This window comes from Nicotiana sylvestris, chromosome 4, assembly GCF_000393655.2.
Source record: "Nicotiana sylvestris chromosome 4, ASM39365v2, whole genome shotgun sequence".
Classification (NCBI taxonomy): domain Eukaryota; kingdom Viridiplantae; phylum Streptophyta; class Magnoliopsida; order Solanales; family Solanaceae; genus Nicotiana; species Nicotiana sylvestris.
Window position 1 is genome coordinate 166,770,512 of NC_091060.1, and position 21,854 is coordinate 166,792,365.

The window sequence follows — 21,854 nt, forward strand, 5'->3', positions numbered from 1 at the left end:
GATTAGTAGAATCCAGCAAAACTTGGAAAGAAAAAAAGGCATATCTATATATTCTTTCACCAATTAAAAAATCCAAGAAAATTCTTGTAGCAATAAGTACTTTGAATAAGCAATTGGGGTTTAAAATAGTTGGACAAGCTGGTTAGAACTTAACATGAGCTCTGTTATTTAAGAATCTAAAACCTCAATGATTGGAAGAAAAAATTGGAATCAAATTGACAGGTGTGGTAGAAAAATAAGTTGGGCTTTGTTATTTTTGAGACATCAGCAACAGCTTCTTTGAGCACACGAAGTCTCTTGATTGGTAAAAATAACTTGGACTTTGTAGTAGTCCCGGCAGCATCTTTTCATTTTTCTTCGTCTGAATTATAAAACTCTCTTCATGTACAATTAACAGTTCACATAAAGTCAAATTGGTAACTTTATACGAATTTTCAAGTGAAATAGTTTCAATTGGGCATCAGATATTCAATCGCAAGCAACAGTTGAGCTTGTCAACAGTGTGAAAGAAATAACCTCCAACCTTGACGACGAGAATGTTGAGTATCTTTAATTCTTTATTTTATTTTCTATTACATGAGAAAAGGGGAGGAAAATTGGACAGTGAGAATCCAACCCACATATATTGTGTGAATGACATCTGCCAGTACCACTAAACTATAAGCTTTGGTTGTGAGATGTTGCATTAGAATGTTACATTCCACATTCCATGTACAGCAAATATCATTCATTTTTTTTCCTGTATGAGAGATCCAACAACCCCACTAATGGGATTTCACTGGGCCGTTGTTGTTGTATGAGAGATCTGACAAATTCCATGTGGATGGCGGGGTACGTCCCCCTTTACAATACCTATTCTTTAGTTCCATTTATTTGCACTGATGAAACTAAAAGAATATGTAGCTTATTCACTTGGACCCTTACAGGGAGATGAGCACCTTGACGAATCGAAGCCACTTTGCAAGAGCATATCATGGTTGATGGATGCCAACTGAGAGAGGTTCTGTTTGAAGAACAAATTGGAATACATATGGTTAAAAACTCTCATACAGATTTGCTGTTCTTGACTTTGGATCATAAATCAAAGGTTACATATAGCAGTTCAACGTTTTTTTCCCACTTCATTTCTTTATTCATTTACTGCTTATAAAGTAGGGAATATGATTGCGGTTGAGCACTCACGATTATATAACGTAAACATCATGGCATACCTTGAAAGAAAAATTCATCAAGGACAGATCAAGAGGAGAAGGATCAAACTGAGCGAGATCACCACATTCATCCATATTCTGCAAAGCAAACATCAATAGAGACTCTATGTTAGATATAATCAGCAAAAAGAGTGTGATTAATGAATACATGGTATCCTCCTTTAAATTTATTAACGTGATGAGTTCAAGTAAGTTATTGCATTAGATTCTGGTATGCATATGCTGAAACTTTAGCAGGCCATGTAGCATATCAAGTGAGCAGAAAGGAAAGAATTTGCATTATTAGATGTCATTCAGTATATGCATAGTGGGGGGTGGGGGTGGGGGGTGGGGAGGACAAAAAGTGTTCTCGCCGATATGGTATGTAACTAGCTACTCGTGATAGAGTGAATTAGCATAATGCAACATGGCCATACATTGAGTATTTCTTGAAAAGTGAATGATTGCATTTACGTAGAAAATTTAGTTTACCTCAAGTGCGAAGTTCGACGAGAACTCAGAGCTGTCGGAAGCAGAATCATTACAATCTTCATCATCTTGCACTCCACTTAGACCATAACGGGATACGAAATAGCTTGTGTCATCAACACCATCAGTCTGTGGTACAAAGGCTGCCTATAGAAACAAATGAATCAGAAATTAAAGAGAACAATCTGCCTATACTAAAGGGGAGCCTTGGCGTAACCGGTAAAGTTGCTGCCGTAGTGACAAGGAGGTCACGGGTTCGAGCCGTGGAAACAGCCTCTTGCAGAAATGCAGGGTAAGGCTGCGTACAATAGACCTTTGTAGTACGGCCCTTCCCCGGACCCCGCGCATAGCGGGAGCTTAGTGCACTCGGCTGCCCCTTTTTTTAAAAAAAATCTGCCTATACTGATTCAATTGTTGATGAAAGATATGCAAAAGCACTATATGGGGGTCTACGTTATCCAAAAGAACGAAAGATTTCTGATTACTGAAATTCCTAGTTATGGCATAGACAATGAATCTAGACACATATTAACAGAAATTACAACTATGTTCAATAAAATGACTGCATTTGCCATTACACAAGTTAACTGGCACTCAACTAATTACCACTATCCAATATACAGAAAATGGAAAAGATAATGGTTAAAGAGGAAGGAGCTAATTCTTTAAGAGAAAAACTATAATTAACAAAGTGTGCTGCCCAGTCCTTTTTCACAGAAATCATGAATCTAAATATGTTAAATGAGATTATCAAAGAAGCTGAGCAGGCTCAAACCCACACAACTGATTTTTTATACAGTAAGGCCTACCTTCTGTAAGGCAAGATTATCCCAGTCAACTCCACTGAAAAATTGGTGTGCTTTTACCTGTAGGAATATGGAGGAGTAGATGATGAAAGTTAGTGCCAACCATGGAAGTTTCATCCCATATAACTAGTACACAAAGAGCATATTATTCTTTAAGAATATGCACAAGACAACCTCTGATGCTCCTTTTGCTCCAAGGCGCAGATTTGGGTCATGAACAAGAAGCCTACAATAAAGCTCTACAACTGAGTTAGATCATCCAGCAGACAAAATCAAGGGAAAACATTTTATGGTTGAATTGGCAGCCCAAGTAATTTAAACAACTAGGGTATTCAAGGATGAATGGTACTATTAATGTTTCAAACAGAAAATAAACAGTAATTGCATCAATGATGTCCAAGGAACAAATACAAAACTGGTACCCAAGAGAGCCCCTAGGCACTGGAAATGTGCTACTGTGAGATCACCTAGGAACATGATTTTGAGGTGAAAACTCACAATAAAAACCAGAGACGTTTGTTTCCAACTAATCAAACTACAGGCACCAAAAGATGTACCAATTACCAACCTAGTCTATGCAAAATCCATGCGTGTTCTTCAGTACAAAATAAAGACTTAAACGAAGAAAGCGTTTCGGACCTGACCATTCTATAAGAGGATGCTAGACTGCCATTGAAATTGGTCCCCAGAGGATTGTTCATGTATAAAATTTAAAATGGTATTATTAGCTAACCTGTCAATCAAATCTTGTGCCTCAAGGGACATCTCTTCTGGGACAAACGGCCAGGGGATTTGCTTGTTAAGAATATTATCAAAGATAACCTGTCAAGCCAGAAACAGTAATGTGTTGAGGAGGTGAAGTCCCATACTTACTGCAACTATTAAGTCATCTGGTGCTATATATTTTCCGGGTAGCTTTCTTAAAGATAAAGGCAACAAACAAATAAGGCAAAATTTGTCAACTATCATTAAGAAATTCCTGCTTCTTAAAATGCATTGTAGTTTATATGAACTTAAAGTCCAACTTAGCATCTGTCAACTGGAGTCAAAGTCTGTCCTCAAGGAATCACATGCACACATTACAATTGTCCTAAACTGAATGGAGGACTTTAGTGAAAGACCAATCTTATATAGCTAGGTCACACCTATTTAATATTATGACTGGCAAAATGACTACTGAAAGAGTTACATTTTCCCTATAATTTCAATATGACAAAAAGTAATACATTAGACAATTGCAATGTGAATGATGCTCAGAATAGGGAGGAACCGCAATATAATACCTCAGGGTGCTCGGCATTGAAAGGCGGAACCCCAGTGATGAGTTCAAACAAAATGATTCCTACTGACCACCAATCAGCAGCGCTACCTGTACATATAATCAGATGGCAAAGTCAACGTTTTGTTCCTTTCATTGTCACTCCTGACATCCCCCTTTTATCTATATTATGTTTTATTTTTAGATAAAGGTGACATGGGGAGGGAGTATCAGCATATCACCAACTCTAGTATAGCAATTTCTTTCTCACCATGCTCAGTTCCAAGAAGAATTTCCGGAGCCAAATAGTCAGGGGTACCAACAGCTGACCGTTGAGATTTGTCCAATAGATGATCTGGATCTTGCTGGCTACCAACATCAGGAAGCACTACATCCTTTGTATCGGGTCCAGATAGATCATCCGTGCTGTTCATTAGTCCAATTTTCGACAAACCAAAATCTGTAAGCTGGTTAAGCATATCCAAGGTTAGAACATGATCCCCTTCAACACAGACTAGAAATACATCAAAAACATGCATGTACTCTGCAGAACGATTTATGATGGAGTTGATACTAGGATTACAAGATTCCTATCAGAGCGATCAAATTTGGGACACCTTTGGATGGGTGGGGGGTGGGGGTGTTATCAATACTGGCAAATTGAGAATCACTTATCATTCAGCAAAATACAATTAATTTTAGCTTCCTCATCATTTCAAAGATCTCTAATATACTAAACCAACCTTTATATGCCCATCTTGAGCAATTAATATGTTGTCTGGCTTGAGGTCACGATGGACAATTCCTAAAGAATGAAGGTACTCCAGAGCAAGGACCTGAAGAAGGGCAAAACACATCCTTCAAAGAGCTCGAAAGGTTGCAAAATTTCATGACAAGAAAGTTTAGAAAAGTACCAATTCCGCGACATAGGTTCGAGCTACATCTTCCTCAAGGCAACCAACTTTTTTAAGCAGAGAGAATAGATCACCGCCATTAAGATACTCCATGACCAAATAAAGGTAGTCTCTGCTGGTGAATGAATAAAAAAATCGGACCTACAACCGTGAAAGCATCTTCATGATCCTACTGAGACCGACAAAAGGAAAAATAAAAAATAAAAATAAAATTAATACCACAAAAGGGTTTCTGACGGTAATCAATATATTGCGCTCTGCCAATATGCGCTCAATATCATTCTTTCGCAACAAATCTAATTTCTTGAGAACCTGCATATAGGATGAATGGCATCATGTCAGAAATCGGTACCAACTTGGTCATACAAAAGAAGTTTTCAGTAACAATACGATGGCAGACAAATACTTCAATGAGATATTTGTTGATACACATAAACATGCTACATAACTAAGATAGTCCCTTAATCTAACCACAAGCTTCTCCAACTTGTTAATTCTCCCATTCGCAGGATGCAATGCAAAAGTGGTCCACTGACAAAGCAGTTAATGATTAGCATAGAAATTGAACTTCCATGTCTCTCAGGTACTTATAACCAGCATACTTTGAAAAAACAGCGTCTTGTTAAAGATGCAAAATCCCCCCCCCCCACCCAGTTGTACTTCAGTGCGACTCTTACATTCATCATCGAAAATGAATTCACCCATTCATTGTTGTATTCTAAAAATATGTGTTCCACTAGCCCACCTAAAAAAAAGGTCCTTAATTCTTCTTATTGAATCCACAACAAGATCCGTCAGCACTAAAGTTGGGATAAATTAAGTGGTATCCCTAAAATAATAAATAAAATAGAAAACCTCCTTTCCAACAACAATCCCTAGAAACCAACAAACGTGAGATCTTTTCTGTAAAGGAATGTAGATGTCTACTGGTATCCACAAACATAAGGAAAAGAGTTGAATAATATCATTTATGCAAATGCAAATATAATTATCAGATACATTAATTGATTTGAAGGCTAAGATGACTCAAAAGGTACCTTGATTGCAAATAAATCTCCAGTTGACCGCTTGCGTGCCAGAAAAACTCTGCCAAAGGCACCTCTGCTGATTGGTTTGATAATCTCAAAATCATCAATGCTTGTTCTTTCTTTGTGTGATGAACTTGAAGGAGTTGACATTATACTGGAATGAGATGAATTATCCACTAACATTTTGGAGCCTTCTGAATGTCCAAAACCGTCTTTTCTATCCACAAGATCACAAGCAAGTATATATTTCTCTCTGCATGTAGTGGAGCAGTGTCAGTTCTGCTTCATCTATAAATTCTAATATACGACGAGTCCAAAAAGTTGTACCGCAAAAGGTTCTCTATTCGTCCCCCAAATGTATCTACTACAAGAGCTTTTAGCTTGTTATTTTGTAAAGTATATTGTAGGTCTTGCATGAAAGCAATTAAAGGCTCATGAGATCCTTCTTCTGAAAGATCTGTTCCGGCCGCACAACGTGCAATATCTGCTAAATCAGCAATCTAAGAAGGAAAAAGAAACGGAAAGGACAAAATCAGCCCATCTAACATGCAGGAATGAGTTAAGTCCTTAGCTCTTTAATAAAGAAACTATTGATCTACACAGTATAGTTAATTCTGAAATGATAATAATTTATGGAGATGGAAAAGAGGTACACTAATACATTATCAGCTATAAACTTCTGAAACATAGCAGCATTAGCGCCATATCATCACTTACACAGATTTTTCACAGAAATCTCAAATTTAGAATGTTTTTATTTATATTTAAACTGCAAAACGAGTTAATGAGAAGCAAAAGAAGTCTTGGAGAATTATTATTAGGTTTAACGAAACATAGGTAGATCATGTGTTTCAATCAATTAAAAACTTGAAACTATACAAACTCATCCCAGTAACTAATACGAAAGATTTCTCTTATTAATTATTTAGTACTTCTCTTGTACCAATTTATATGACACTCTTCCCGTTTTCTTTATAAGGCTGGTGTCACGTCCAACTTGCACGCACCTCAAATATTTCATTAGGAACCTGCATCCTCCAAGTAGAATACTGTCTCATGAAATGGGACAGAGAGTGTATAAGAATATTAATAACGAGACATGGAAAAGAGTTGGTTAAGAAAGTTCGGAAAAAGAAAGAGATGATAAATCAAAGAACATAATCATTAATGAATCTTTTGTATTCTCCAGAGATGAATGATCGGAACAGGTAGCAGAAAAATCACTGCAGTGACTTGAGAACTTAAAGCACTACTCTATTTCGATTTAGCCCAAATTGATTTATTGGTTTCTTGTCAAACAAAGAAGTTCCTTTTATGAAATAGCACTAATGAACAATTGTAAAAAATAAGCCAACTCTAAAATCCTCCTTCATTAGGCTGTGATTTCCATGGAGATTTAGTAAGGAAAATGATCAAGGAAAGACTTTTAGAAACTGACGCGTCTAGTAAGCAACCCGATAGAAATATAAGATTTAATACACCAAAAGAATGAGCTGTACACAATTATTTATAGCTATCCATATTGCTAAATGATCATCGCCAGCATTAGAATCCTTTATTTTGTTCACATACTCTCTCTTACTCCATTTTCCTCCTCTTAGACAGACACAAGCAAAACAAGAGAACTTCCTGTGATTTTTCTTAATTGATCATTAGTATATGGAGTGAAATACTTGGATTCCAACTTTAGTGCTTCTTCACTACTAAATTTTGGATTTCTGGACACGACCCAACACATATTTCTCACTAAGTTGAGACAAATTGCCAACCAAAATTCAGAGTACAGTGACAAACCTGCTGGACATCCTCTAGCTCAGAAAGATTGTTATGCTCTAACCAGAAGTCAAAATTTACTGCCCGAGGGGTATTTGTGGAGGATACTGATGTCATGCTCCCTGTTGAAGATGGTGGGCCACAATGATTAAACTTTGCACCCAAGTGACTCTTCAAATTAACGAATGCTGCTAATGGAGAATCCTCTATACTGGCTGTATCCATCTCATGAAGATCCTCGAACATTCCATCTATCCCTTTGCTTCTCCACTCACCCATATTTGGTGAATAACTTTCAGATGTATTCCCAGAATTTGCACTTCTCAGCTTTGAATTTTCTTGGATCTCAGACGTTGCATGAAATCCTAAATTACGTGATTCCACAAGCTGATCCAGTAACTCTGCAAATTTCAGAAGGCGCTCATCTACATCTAGAGATTTCGAATCACATTTCTCTGCATAAGCACATATATAGGAATGAGACTCCAAATGAATAGGGGGAACAAGTTCCTCACAAATTCTACATATCACCAAAGAATCATCTGAATACTGTTGTCTACACTCGTTTTTCAATTCTCCACTAATTCGGTCGCTGATATGGTTTAATGATTTCATGTTAGACTGAATGTCAGGATGGTTAATAAAAGATGATGTTGGTTCAATAAACATGGGATCTTTTTCTAGTGTAGTGACACTTCCATCCAAGAGAAATTCAGATTTCTGCTGATGTGTGTGGGAGGAAAATTTTGAAGTCTTTTCTTCCTCCGAACTGCATTTGCCACCAGCCTTTGTGTTCAAAGTACAACCTGCTTCCGAATCAGATATCCCTCGCTTGAGAACCCAATCCGTTTTAATAGAAGGGATTCTATTTAGACATTCTTTAAGCTTGGCCAGAGATGTCTCATCAACTGGCTCACTGTCCTTAGCAAAATACAACAGTCTTGTGCACCGTGTCAATATAAAAAGCATACGTGTCAACAACCATTTCAAAAGACCCATTTGGCATTCTTGTCTTTTCATAGTCAGGTCTTGGACAATTGCTTCACAGTTGGAGCGGAACTCTAAGCACGTCATTTTGATACAATCTTGAGCAAGAACAACAAGTTCTTCAGCCATCTTTTGTCCATCCAGAGGCAAGGAATCATTCTTCTCATTCTTCTGTACAATTTCTACAACCTCCTGCAAGAAACCGCCTAGTTCGGTGTTCACTGCTTCTTTAGCAGCATCAAATCTTAAACGAAGAGATCCAATCAGCTCCTGCATCTCATCCAATGGAACAAAAGTTAATATTGAACTTCAAAACCATATCAGCCACCCCATTTGACCTACTTATCTTGATCATTACACTCTAAAATGAACGTAATTCCTTCCTATGCTTATCACTTACCCCCCAAAAATAATAACTGGAAGTATCAGAACCTAATTCTTTCCTATGCTTATCACTTACCATCCTCAATTAATAACTGGAAGTGTCAGAACAAGAAATGTCGAAAGAAATACCTTTAGATCATTATAGCTGTGAGCTCGCGGAGGTGAAGGTTGAATGCCACCTTTTGGACCTAGCTCGTGTGAAAAACTTTTGAATGTTTTGCTTGCTTTACTATTAGGCATTGTTCCTTGGGAAGATTGCCTCATTGTCACATGCTTCCCCATCTTATGCACATTCCTTCCAGGACCCTCCTTGTCAGTAACCTAAAATTGCAAATCATCAAACAGTGAGACATAGCACAGCACATCAAATAACCAGCAGAAACATATCATAGCACATCCAGAGTAACTTAACAAAACTACTTTTATGTGCAAGCTAAACCATTTCTTACCTGATTTACTGAAATTCCACTACCAGCTTGATCTAAATCCTTAAAGAGATATGACGCAAACCAACTAGCTATCTTCCTGCCTTTACGGTGTCCTGTTAGGTAAAAGGACCAGAAAGTTTAGTAGAACAGAAATCCAATTTGGACAGAGAAAAAGAGCTGCCGAAAATTTAAAAAAAAAAAATGGAACTTAAACTCCTTTGAGTTCCTGCATCACTAACAGAAAGCGCGAGGGAGGGGGGGGGGTGCAGAGAGATTCCACCCAATTGAGAAGATACAAACTTAGGGAATTTACAATCAAAGTAATTTTAAATCTTACCAAGGAATTCCAAAGTTTAGGCAATGATAAATAATCTATGCATCGGAAGCACTAGTACAACACGGAGGATGACATTTTTAAAGGTGAAAATCACAGTCTGATCATATAACAGCTTAAAGTATACTTGCTCAGACTGCAACTTCACTAAGACAAATGACCAGCTTCCTCCCTCTCAAACAAGCTTCTCCATTCATATGGGAGGATAGGGTCTTCGAATACTCGTTCATTCTATGACTACTCGTTCATTCTATTACTATTAGACGTCGGCATTAGGCTGTGCATACATTCGTTATGGAAATTATTATACATATACCAACTTTCTTTCTAGAAAATTACCATACAGCTTTCAGCTGAAAAACTTCAGTAATTAAAGCAGATATTGGCTCCCCAATGTCTACAATCTCCTGATCCCAACTCTAAGAGTTTCTTTTCTATCAGATCCACTAGCTTCTCTAGACAGGAGACCAATAAATCCAAAGTATATCTTCCTTCATCTGAACAAAAATCCACTACTTTTTTTTAAAAAAAAAATCCTTATTAAAAAAAGGTATCATTTTTAGACATGCAGAGACAATATGGCTAATACACCTATAGATGGGAAGTAGTAGGCATCCGGTGGAATGCTCGAGTCATGCGCAAGCTAGCTCGGAGCATCGGGCACCACCATCATAAAAGAATTTTAAAAAATAGCTAATACACCATTCGAATGCCCAATGGCATCATCATGTTCAGCCTACCATTTGACTATATCAAACAATAGAAATTTTCTACCTCCCCTTTCCAATGCAAACTACACTCTATCATTCCAAAATGCTCAACACCACTCCATTATTAATATTATTCTGACTATTTTCAAAAAATTCATTCATTTAACTACTCAATATTAAACTTTGACGCGACATTTTATCTATTACTTTAATATCTTCTTCAATTGCCACTACTATAATACACAAATCAAATAAAACTCTTAAACTAACACTAATCAAAAACTTAATAACTGCATTAAAAAGTATCGTAATGCGTAGAACAGAAAGGTTAACTATTTAAAAACTACAGGAGATTTAGCAAAAAGACCTTTACGTCCTTTTGCGGCAGCTCTTTGGTCCTGCTTCAAACGAGGCGTGGAAGCTCCAGAACGAGGAGACTCATTCAACTTATCGGAATCTACTACAAGCCTTGAACTCGGCCTTTCCTTCGACTCAAGCCGCCTAGTCTTAATCCGGTTCAAACCGGTCGGAATTCCGGTCTCTGGCGACGACGACGACTCAACACCAGCGGTCCGACTCGGTTCCGCCATCAGAAACTCAGCCACAACAATCTTAAATCCCTAGTTTTATTGAAGAAAAACTGAAATTAATAAAATGAGAGTTTTTGAGTAAACAGTGTGGTTTTGGTGAAGCGGTTGTTGAGGTAACGGTTCCAACTTTTCAAACAGAAAAAGGAAGGAGAAGGAGAGGGAGTGATGGCGTGTTTCGGATGTTCTAATTCTAATAGTAATATACAAAAAGGCAAAATCTATGTTGTGTTTGTTGAGAGAACTTTATTGTTTTTAATCTCAGGATCTGAGTTGCAACTTGGAAGCATAAATGTTGCAACTCTGATCCTATTTCAGAGTTTGAATTCAACCTAAAACTCTTTTTACTTCTACCTTCTCCTTTTTATTGTCTATGGATCTGTGTCACAAGAATTTAAACCACTGTTTTTATTCTTTTCTTCTTTAGTACTTATATTATTTCCTTTTTAATATGTCTTACTAATAGCCTATTTAGCCAAACTGCAAAAATCAACTTATTTTGAAAAGTGTTCTTTATCAAAATTACTTTTGGTGAGAAATAGTTTGTTTTTGGCTAATTAATTTGAAAAGTAATTTTGAGTAGCAATTAATATTTGGTCAAGCTTTTAAAAACTGCTTTTATTTTTCTCAAAAGTGTTTTTTAAAAAAATAGGTTTGGAGAGAAGATATTTTTTTCTACTTTTCTAAACTGTTTACGCTTCTATTTAAAATTATTATTATTTTCTAAAAGTTTGGCCAAACACTTCAATTTTTTTAAAAAAATACTTTTTTTGAGAAAAAAATATTTTTGGCTTTGGTGAAGCTTGGCCAAACAAGCAATAAGTTATTATTCTTAACTTTTTCTTATGGAATTACAATTTAATAATCTTTCTCGTAATGTTACCCAAAGTTGTCCATATTTTATTTATTTGGCAGTGTTTAGTGGAAGGGAGCCTTGAAGCAATGTCAAAGTTGTTTATGTGTGATATATAGATCACGAGTTTGAGCTGTAAAATTAGTCATTGATGCTTCCATCAAGATAGGTCGTTGGCTACCTTTTTGGGGTGGTGAAGGTCACAGTTCAGTTGGACGTTTACTATCTCGAAGGGGAGCTCTGGAACAACGGTCAAGTTATTTCCGTGTGATCATGATTCATGAGTTCTAACTATGAAATCAGTTGTTATTGCTTGCATCGGAGTATGCTACCTACATCACACCCCCTTAAGATACGGCCTTCTCCGGACCCTGCATGAACGCGAGATGTTTTGTGCATCGGGCTGCTCTGAATAGTCACTATCTCATGTCAACTTTATGAAATTCTGATTCACAAAATATTTTTTTTTTTTAAAAAAAACCATAAATACTTCACAAATCTATACATTCACTCGTTCAAAAATAAGTTAATCTTTGACCGACAATTAACTATATTTATTTAATTTTTGTTTCCAATAAGCATATTAATCCAAAAAAAAATAGATTACGTTGACAAATTAATTGTTGGGAGTTAATAATTTTTAGTCACGGCGCAAAATATAAATCAAATAATGGGTGGCAAAGAAATGAAGAATAATAATTCCCAAATGAAAGGGATTGATTTGGTCGTCCTTGTGCAACGGCATTTTCAGCTTTAGATAAACCAAGTTGCAACGGTACGCACACATCATTTTCATTTAGTAGTTGTTTTATTCCAATTTAAAGTAAAATGTGGCTCTTTTTTAATCCAGACAAAGTATTAGGCTATCTAGTAACAGTGACATAGGCTAACAGATGGTAGAATATATGCAACTCTAGCCACCATTCTCAGTACGATTTTAAAAAGATAAAGTTTGAAGGGGATTCTTGAAGCAACTGTCAAGTCATTTTCGATTTATAAGTGGCGAATTCGAACCATAGAATTAGCCATTGACCTTTGCATTAAGGTAGGTTGCTTATATTATACCTCCTTGGAGTGCGGCCATTTCCCGGATTCTGCGTGAATACGGACAAGGACGTATCTAGGTTAAGGGGTATGGGTTCATGTGAACACATGCTTCTCTCTGTAAACCATGTATAACAATGTTATGTTTCTTTAAAATTACTTAAATACATATGTGTGCACATATGCTTAAAGACTCCTATGGTGCAACAATTATTGGTGCACCTCTACAAATAAAATTAATGGTTCAAATCCCAGTTTGAGGGTCTTATTTTCGGTACTAAGTATAGATATATGTGTGTGAAAATCACTAAAATTTTAAAAAGTAATATAATTTTGAATCCACAATTTCTAAAGCGTAGTGGGTTCATGGTAAGAGACAAAAGTTAAATCCGTCAAATGTAAATTCTATATCCACTAGTGCACTCATCATCTTGAAATCCTAAATCCGCCTTTGAATACGGGATGTAAATGCACCGAGCTACACTTTTTTAAGTTATCCAGCGTTAGAAAATTGATTCTAAAATTAAACTTGTAAAACTTTTTGATTTTTATCTCCCTTTAATCATGTAACTTGTTTCCACTTATGGGATTAAATTGGATTTTTTATTTCTGTTGTTTAATCCCGTAACATGTCTTCATTTATCTTTTCGGTGATATGATATCGTAAAAATTCTCTTGACTCGTGACGCGAAAAGATCCATCTGCCCCTACGTATTGACTTGGTCCGGCATGCCAATTTTTAGCAATAAGGCGTGGAAAGCTTCGATCGAATAACTTAGTGGAAGTTAATTATGAGAAGGTTTGATAAATTTCAAATAGTAAACTATCACCAATAAGTCTTAATAACAATAGGTGACGACAGTGGCGGAGTCATGATGTCAATCGACACCCCTTTGTAGAAAAATTACACTGTATTGCTAGATAAATTTTTTTATTTTATGTATATTTATTATACATTGACTCCTTTTGATTTTACAGTATATTTAAATTCTTATATTTTGATATTCCTTAGTGAAAATACTAGCTCCGCCACTCGGTGACAAGTGAAAAATGGCTGTTAAAAGATGATGTTTTGCTTACTAAATTCAGCAGAATATATATGGTCCCCTCCACTTTTGAAAAGGCCAGCCTTCCTTACCCGAGAATGTGATGAACTCATCAGTACGTTATATGTAAATATGCATTCTTTCTATTTAAAAATTTAAAATAAATATCCAAGTTTCAAAGACTATGAATTATACTTAACGAATATATCTAGAAAGCGAAGTAAATCAAGTGGGCCTCTCAAGATTTTGAAAGGTTTTTGCCTTTTTTGGAAAATCGTAAAAGGAAATAATTTAATTGGAAGAAAAAAACGAATTACACTACTAAAGATAGATGTTTGTCCCTTCCTTTCTTTTCCTAATTTGGTACGATAAAAGCTTCTCAGACGAACCAACTTTTGATAACTTAATTGATATCACGTAAAGTATATTTCTTTGTCAATTTTTTCCAATGAATACAATATATCAATCAGCTAAGATTTTGTCTTACTATCAACATACTGCAAAATAATAATAATAATAATAATAATAACAACAACAAAAATTAGTGATTGATAGAGAAAATTACTTACAGCATTAATTTGATTATCACGACTCGTACTATGTCTTGGAGCAACGATCAAGTCTCCGTGTGATCAGTAGGTCACGGGTTCGAGCCTAGAATCAGCTATTAATACTTGCATCAGGACAGGGGCGGCCCTTCCATAAAGCAAGTAAATCAACCGCTTTAGACCCCATATTTGTGGAGGCCCCATTTTATGTTACCACTAATAGACTATATATAAATTTAAAAAAAAGTTCTGTAAAGTGAAAAAGTTTGATTTCTTTCTTTAACAAATATAGAGAAGAATGATTTGGAACTGCGATGATTTCTACCAAGGAAATTGCAATTGAAATGAATATCGAACCCGAATTTTGTAAGAAACGTGTGATATATAGGAAGTAACAATTTGATGTGAGTGCTGACTGCTTATAATGAAATCTCAAAATCTTTCGAAAGGTCCTTTAGAGTTGATTATTTTAATACATAATAGACAAAGCTATTTTTTCACTTTAAAATAGATTTGAACAATTCAAAGCATATGAAAATATTTTTGGTTTTCTAGTTGGCAATATAGATGTTGAAAATTTGAAAAAATATTGTCTTAATCTTGAATGTTTTTTAAAGCATAATAATCAATTCGATATTGATAGTTTAAATTTATTTTCTGAATTAAAAGTATTAAGGAAAATAGTACAATTAGAAGATAACGGTTTAATTGATACATTTAATCAAATAAAAAGATTTAATTCTTTTTCAAATGCCTAAATTTTTATGGAATAATGTTAATAACTCATGTCACCGTTGTTTCAGCGGAAAGAAGTTTTTAAAATTAAAATTGATAAAATCTTACCTAAAAACAACAATGTCAGAAGAAAGGTTAAATGGATTAACTATATTGTTAGTTCAGAAATACTAATTAGGAGTTACTGATTATAAGAAAATTATTAATAACTTTGTATCTAAGAAAAGCTAAAAAAAATAGACTTCAATTAAATAATAATAAAAAATTAAGACCCCTTAAAAAGTTTGGCTTTATGCCACAAAATTAGTCGGGCCGCCTCTGCATCAGAGTAAACTGACTACATCATCCCTAATGATGCACGCCTTCCCGAACCCTACGTGATTGAAGGATATTTTGTACACCGAAATTTTTTACTGCTCATACTGCATATGACTTTTCATAGTTACGTATACACATTTATTTCTTTTTCAGATAGTCCTAATAATCACCAAACACAACTCTTAATGTACAACCCACCGTCCACTACACCATACTAATGCAATCTATATCCAACCAAGTGTTGACAATGACTTACAGAACAATAATTATTCCACTGCACAAAATATTTCTTGTGAAAAATATTCTCAACAAAAACATTTAACATTATACTGACACTAAGGTATTAAATCTAATAGAAAATATCTTGTTTATCGCTATCAAATATTAATATCCGGAGTGCAGCTACATCTATAAGCAATGGCTACTTTTGTACAGGATAAGAAAGGAGGGGCTCGATCGAGCCGTGGAAACTACCTCTTGCAGAAATGTAGGATAAGGCTGCACATAATAGACCCTTGTGATCGGACTCTTCACCGGACCCCACGAATAGCGGGAACTTAGTGCACCGGGCGTCCCTAAGAAAGGAGGGGGCAAGACACAACTCACAAAGGGAAAACTTGAGGAAATTAAACTGCCCACTTTTTGGTATAAAATTGATATACTGAAATTTGCAACAATTTTTATCCATGTGGATAATGACAAATGACAATCTAACATCTTTAGAACCTTGTGCTTCTTCTATATATTGACTAACTCTGCCAAATGCTGTCTTCTAAAGCTTAAAACACTTTTGGTAAACAAATGAAATAGGTGACCAAACCAAAACCAAAACTAAAACCAAAACCAAAGGCTTTCTGGAAAGACAATAACAAATGGATTATTCCTTCCTTTCCCAGCCACCAGAAAGAAAAGGAAAAAAGAGATTTTCACAAGATTCAGCTTGTCTTAAATAATCTGAGCTCTTGAGAGAATATTATGGTACCTATAGCACATCACTTGCACCACACTTGAGCTTAATTGTCTATTAAAATCATGATCGTTTTCCCACTGAGAAACATGAGCAAGCCCTCACAAATTGAATCCATAACAAACCGTTTTCTACAACCGTTTTCCACATTTAAAAAAAAAAAAAAAAAGGCAGCTCGGTGCACTAAGCTCCTGTTATGCACGGGGTCCGGGAAAGGGCCGGACCACAAGGGTCTATTGTACACAGTCTTACCCTACGTTTCTGCAAGAGGCTGTTTCCACGGCTCGAACCTGTAACCTCCTGGAAGCCGTTTTCTACATTGATTAAAATTATTGGTACTCTACTTGGAAAACCAAGCAAAGACCTGCTGCTGCCACTGCATGATATAGAAGAAGCAGCTTCTCACGAATACATGAGCATAAACAAATTGCAACCAAACATGACACTAAACAATTAAACTTTAATCCATGATAAAATTCAAATAAATTTCCATTTGCACGAGAGCATTAAATGCTCAAGCATGAATTGTAAGAACCTCGACATTTTTGTTTTGATGAAAAGGTAAAGATAGTACGAACCTAAACATTCCTCAAGGAAGTTCTCCTACATCAACTTTTTTCCCCTTCGAACAGAGTAATAGAGATGAAGATATGATGGTGATAATGACAGACAAAACTAAAACAGTTTCAGTGACAAGTACCTTACCTCAATCGTTCCACCAAGCCACAAGTTAATAAAGTTGCATTGCGTAAATGAATCTTCTAAAGGTTAAAACACTTTTGGTAAACGAATGAAATAGGTGACCAAACCAAAACTAAAACTAAAACCAAAGGCTTTCTGGAAAGACAATAACAAATGGATTATTCTTTCCTTTCACAGCTACCAGAAAGAAAAGGAAAAAAGAGATTTTCACAAGATTCAGCTCATCTTAAATAAGATAAGCCTCTTGAGAGAATATTATGGTACCTATAGCACACCACTTGCACCACACTTAAGCTTAATTGTCTATTAAAATCATGATCGTTTTCCCACTATGAGCAAGCCCTCAGAAATTGGATCCATAACAAACCGTTTTCTACATTAAAGAAAAGGACATCTCAGTGCAATAAGCTCTCGCTATGCGCGGGGTCCGGAAAAGGGCCGGATCACAAGGGTCTATTGTATGCAACCTTACTCTACATTTATGTGAGAGGCTGTTTCCACAGCTCGAACCTGTAACCTCTTGATAATCATTTTCTAAATTGATTAAATTTATTGGTACTCTACTTGGAAAAATCAAGTAAAGACCTGCTGCTGCCACTGCATGATCTTCAAGAAGCATCTCACAAATACATGAGCATAAATAAATTGCAACCAAACATGACACTAAACAATTAAACTTTAATCCATGATAAAATTTAAATAAAATTTCCATTTACACGAGAGCATTAAATGCTCAAGCAGGAATTGTAAGAACCTCGACATTTTTGTTTTGATGAAAAGGTAAAGATAGTAAGAACCTAAACATTCCTCAAGGAAGTTCTCCTACATTAACTTTTTTCCCCTTCGAACAGAGTAATAGAGATGAAGATATGATGGTGATAATGACGACAAAACTAAAACAGTTTCAGTGACAAGTACCATACCTCAATCATTCCACCAAGGCTCCTTTGGCTCCATCTAAGATAGTTGAAACTCAAGGCTATTCTACCACGTATCAGTTTAGGGCTCGGCGACCAGACCGAAGTAGTGAGATCCAGTGATCATGATTTCTCCTTTCCTCTTTTTTCTTTTTTTCTTTTTTAAGGTTGGCGGGTGGAGGTGGGGGATCTGCTTATCTTTTTCCAACTTGATCTCAAACAGGACAGATATCCTTCAACGATTGTGTGAGTAATCTCTCCTAGAACTTAACTTACAGCTGGATTGCGCATACTTGGAATAAGTTTTAGCATAGAAGGAAAAAAAGAAAAAAAAAATTGATAACAAAGATCTCCTTGATTACCAATTCAAGGTAAGTCAAAACTGAAAGCTCAAAATGTTCTTTTTTATTTCCACTGACCACAATTAGTAACCATTGCAAAGTTACAGCTATAGATTGTCAGCTTACCCACGTGTCAAAAATGACAGTAAGGTTGCTGAATTTAACACATGTACCTGATATGAACTACAGATTACTTGCCATCATCCACAATTTGACTGTTTACAAATAGGCTATCTCTCCTTTTCGGAAAACCTGATGTTTCTAGATTCGACCCCCTAAATTTCAACTCTGAGGTAGTTCTAAAGTTGGGATCAACAGAGGAAGGCCTGGAAGCTGTATCGGAAGGATTTGATCTATAGGCACCTGTTGTTCCACCAGGATAGCGCGATGGAGAGACATACCTTCCAGATGGAGCTCTGAGGCCGCTACCCCTTAGATCCATAAGATCTGCATTCCTCGACGAGTCAGTATAAGATCTGTCACCTTGGCTGGATCCCAATGGAGCCCCACTTGTAACACTCGCCGAATTGAAAGGATCGTCAGGTCCCCATGAGGTAAGAGCTTCCTTTTTCTTGGCAAAAAAATAATATGCACCTAAAAGGAAAAGGATGAAAAATAAAACGGGACTCGTCCACATCATGGTGTTGAACTCATTTTTGAAAATTGGAAGGTTTGAGCGATATATCCCCAAGTAACCATTTCCCAGTCCAAGAATAACGAGCTTTTCTTGATCACTGGCTACTAAAGGAATCACCTTTTTATCTTTATCATTTAATTCCAAAGATTGATAGTTCAAAAATGATGCTACAATCTCATCATGACCAGCAGAGAACAAAAGCCTTGGTCCACCAGACCGGACATAATGTTGTGATGATACATTATACAGCGATACCTTCTCCTGGTTAGCAATAAGCAAATATCCTTTAATCGCCTGAAATGATAGAGGCTCGGCCATTTCTAACTTCCTCTTGGATCTAACCCTGCACTTGAAGTTCATATTATCTCCTAAGAGTAGCACATGAATCAAATCACCATCAGATGTAAACCCATATGCCTTTGACCGTTCAGTTGCATCAAAAACATAACTCCTAGCAATAGAAGTGTTTAAACCTTCACATTCAGATTCCCTAATTCTCATGGTCCTCAAGTCTAATGACCCCGCACCAGTCTCTGTTAGAAATAGAAGCCTTTGTTTCAAAAAGGCAAGCGGCCTGCTCTTTGGCACTGTCAACCCAAAAACAGTGCCATTCTCCCTAAAAACCCTAAGTTTCCCGGAAAAATCCGTGGACAAAATATACCTATTTCTTCCAACATGATGCACATCTAAACTTGTAATCGAAGACCCACCTTCCTCGATTTCAGGCGAAGCAAATTTTCTTACGGTTTCCATATGAAGAGTAGCCCTGTCATCACCATCAGGGACTACCTCCCAAATTCTATGCATCAAAATACCGCCATTTTCATGCCCCGTAACAACCAAACTCTCATTTTTATAAACAGACAAGTACGACACATAAGCTGTTATTGGTGAACTCAACCACGTCTGAAAATCAATCAAAACTTCCCCATTTCTGGAGAATGCATACACCTTTCCGCGATCATCGCCAATGACAACATACTTACTCAGTCCTTCAGCATCCCTAAATGGCAACACATTAATGCTAGTTGCATCTGATCCCAATCTCACTGCTGATATAAACTGAAACCTCTCCAACCAAAGAGGACTATACTTTGTAACAGACACTGCTCCCATTCTCTCCCCATCTACTACCTTACTCTCAACTAAACTACCCTCACTACTACCCACAAAACCATCACTTTGAATCTTCTTTTTCTCATCAAAAACAACTTTCTTAGTCCCTTTACAACTCTGCTTCTTATCTTCCAAAATTTCACCTTTAGGGTAATCCAATAATCTTGATTCTAACTTAGAAACAAGCAAGCTAAGATTTTTAACAAGCTCTTCTAGCTTTTCTAATTGAAGTTGGTGTCTTTTTAACACATCTAAAGCATCAACATGTTCAAATTTCTGTTCAATCTCATGATTGTGCAACTTGTCTTCTTCAATTATAGCTGATTCAGAGCTTGAACCATTTTCAGCAAAAGCACTAAAAACCCAAACATCAAATAACAAAAGCAAAGAAAACAAGAAAATCTTGCCTTTGTTTGAGCTTGCCATTGCACAAAGTGATTGCTCGTATCAAAGCTTTTGGGTCATTAGCTAAGTGGGGAAATTACAGATCTTGACTCTTGTTTGATGGGGTTTTTGATTTTTAAAGTTCAAGATTTGGAGAATCAAATGAAAGTAATTTTTTTTTTAGCTGAATATCCTCACTTGTTCATACGTTTTTCTTGACTGTCGGACTGTGCTTCGGTCGATTCAGATTTTAGGGCTACTAAGGAGGTTTTTTAGATTTTTTTCTTTTTCGTTCAGGCAAAGGTTTGACGTGAGAGACTATGTTGTCACTGTAAGAATGAGAGTGGATCTTCTACGTTGCACCCCATTGTAAGTACAAGTAGAACTCAATAGGGCCTGTTCGATAAGTAGGAAGCTAGATAAGTGGATGAGATTAACTGATTAAGGAAACTATTAATATAATGAAATTGTAAAGTTTCTCCTTGCATTGTTTGAGTCGGTCTATAGAAAAGGGAAACTTGACTTGCATTCACATTAGGGAAAAGGTACAAAATTATCACTATATTATGGTATATTGTTTACTTGTGTCATTTGTTATACTTTTCGTCCAATCTAGCCTTTACCATTAATCAAGTTTTTAAAATTATCTCTAATCCTAATGTCCTTCCACCGTGGCAGCTGATCTCCTCAATTTTTCCACGTTAGCAGGTCCCACTAATTAACCCACCAATTTTCTTATTAAAATATTATCATCTTCTTCTCTCTCCCCCTCTCTCTCAGCTAAGACATCGAAGAACAATAGCGAAGCAGAAGAATTCTCATATCTTTTGCCTTTGTATTTTTTCTATTATATACACTTTTTGACACTACTGCCCACGACGACAAACGCCGAAGTAACTTCCGTCAAGATACTGATGGTGGAGTTGCTTCTACCCATTTACTATGCATTTGAACCTTGTGCTTGGAGCTCAACATTAGCTTCATTACTATGCATTTGCTGCCTGTTTTGAACAAATTATTGAAAATTGAATTTGGAGGCGGCAGCGGAAGTGGAGGAGGCGAAGTTGTTCTTGCTGCAGTGGAAGGATCGGAATGTACACGTTTGCTTTTCCTATTTTTCTTGAACAGGTTTTGGAAAATCTTAGACGGGGGAGACGGAGGTGGTGAAAGAGGTGGCGCTAACGGTGTTTGTGGTGGTAGGAGTGGTTCTGCAGATGATGGAGAATCAAAGACGCTCTCAAAAATATATCTCTTCTTTGTTCTCTTCTTTTTCTTCTTACTCTGATTGTACAATGAGGCAGTAGTTGTGGCTAATTCCTTTGTACCACTCTTTCTCCGCTGAAGCTTTTAAGGCTTTT

General features: G+C 36.4%; 2 protein-coding genes across 3 annotated transcripts; both read right to left on the reverse strand.

Annotated features, from left to right (window-relative positions):
* Nucleotides 1–503: 503 nt before the first annotated feature.
* LOC104228939 (probable serine/threonine protein kinase IRE4) lies at nucleotides 504–11,254 on the reverse strand. Of its 2 annotated transcripts, XM_009781494.2 has the most exons (17): nucleotides 10,669–11,253; nucleotides 9,279–9,370; nucleotides 8,959–9,150; nucleotides 7,480–8,715; nucleotides 6,013–6,185; nucleotides 5,695–5,938; nucleotides 4,877–4,969; nucleotides 4,658–4,798; nucleotides 4,487–4,579; nucleotides 4,015–4,210; nucleotides 3,769–3,854; nucleotides 3,219–3,307; nucleotides 2,660–2,711; nucleotides 2,489–2,545; nucleotides 1,683–1,826; nucleotides 1,212–1,289; nucleotides 504–1,003 (listed from the first exon to the last, which is right to left on the reverse strand). In XM_009781494.2, the coding sequence occupies exons 1-17, from the start codon at nucleotides 10,889–10,891 to the stop codon at nucleotides 905–907; spliced, it is 3,288 nt and encodes a 1,095-aa protein (XP_009779796.1). In that variant the 5' UTR covers nucleotides 10,892–11,253; the 3' UTR covers nucleotides 504–904. The 2 variants fall into 2 exon arrangements, 1 of the variants encoding a protein (XP_009779796.1); XR_011406991.1 differs by lacking the exons at nucleotides 504–1,003; nucleotides 1,212–1,289; nucleotides 1,683–1,826 and having other exon boundaries at nucleotides 2,528–2,545; nucleotides 2,660–2,724; nucleotides 10,669–11,254.
* Nucleotides 11,255–18,401: 7,147 nt separating this feature from the next.
* On the reverse strand, nucleotides 18,402–20,812 carry LOC104228938 (uncharacterized membrane protein At1g75140-like). The gene has a single exon (XM_009781492.2). It carries the CDS (start codon nucleotides 20,536–20,538, stop codon nucleotides 18,550–18,552), a length of 1,989 nt encoding a protein of 662 aa, XP_009779794.1. The 5' UTR covers nucleotides 20,539–20,812; the 3' UTR covers nucleotides 18,402–18,549.
* Nucleotides 20,813–21,854: the final 1,042 nt, after the last annotated feature.

Excerpts from the sequence above, each read along its gene's own strand:
- LOC104228938 (XM_009781492.2), bottom strand. The coding sequence starts at position 20,538 with ATGGCAAGCTCAAACAAAGGCAAGATTTTCTTGTTTTCTTTGCTTTTG.
- LOC104228939 (XM_009781494.2), bottom strand. The coding sequence starts at position 10,891 with ATGGCGGAACCGAGTCGGACCGCTGGTGTTGAGTCGTCGTCGTCGCCA. Across the intron at positions 9,151-9,278 it reads GTGGAATTTCAGTAAATCAG|GTTACTGACAAGGAGGGTCC; the intron begins GTAAGAAATGGT and ends TTGCAATTTTAG. Across the intron at positions 2,712-3,218 it reads GCACAAGATTTGATTGACAG|GCTTCTTGTTCATGACCCAA; the intron begins GTTAGCTAATAA and ends GCTTTATTGTAG.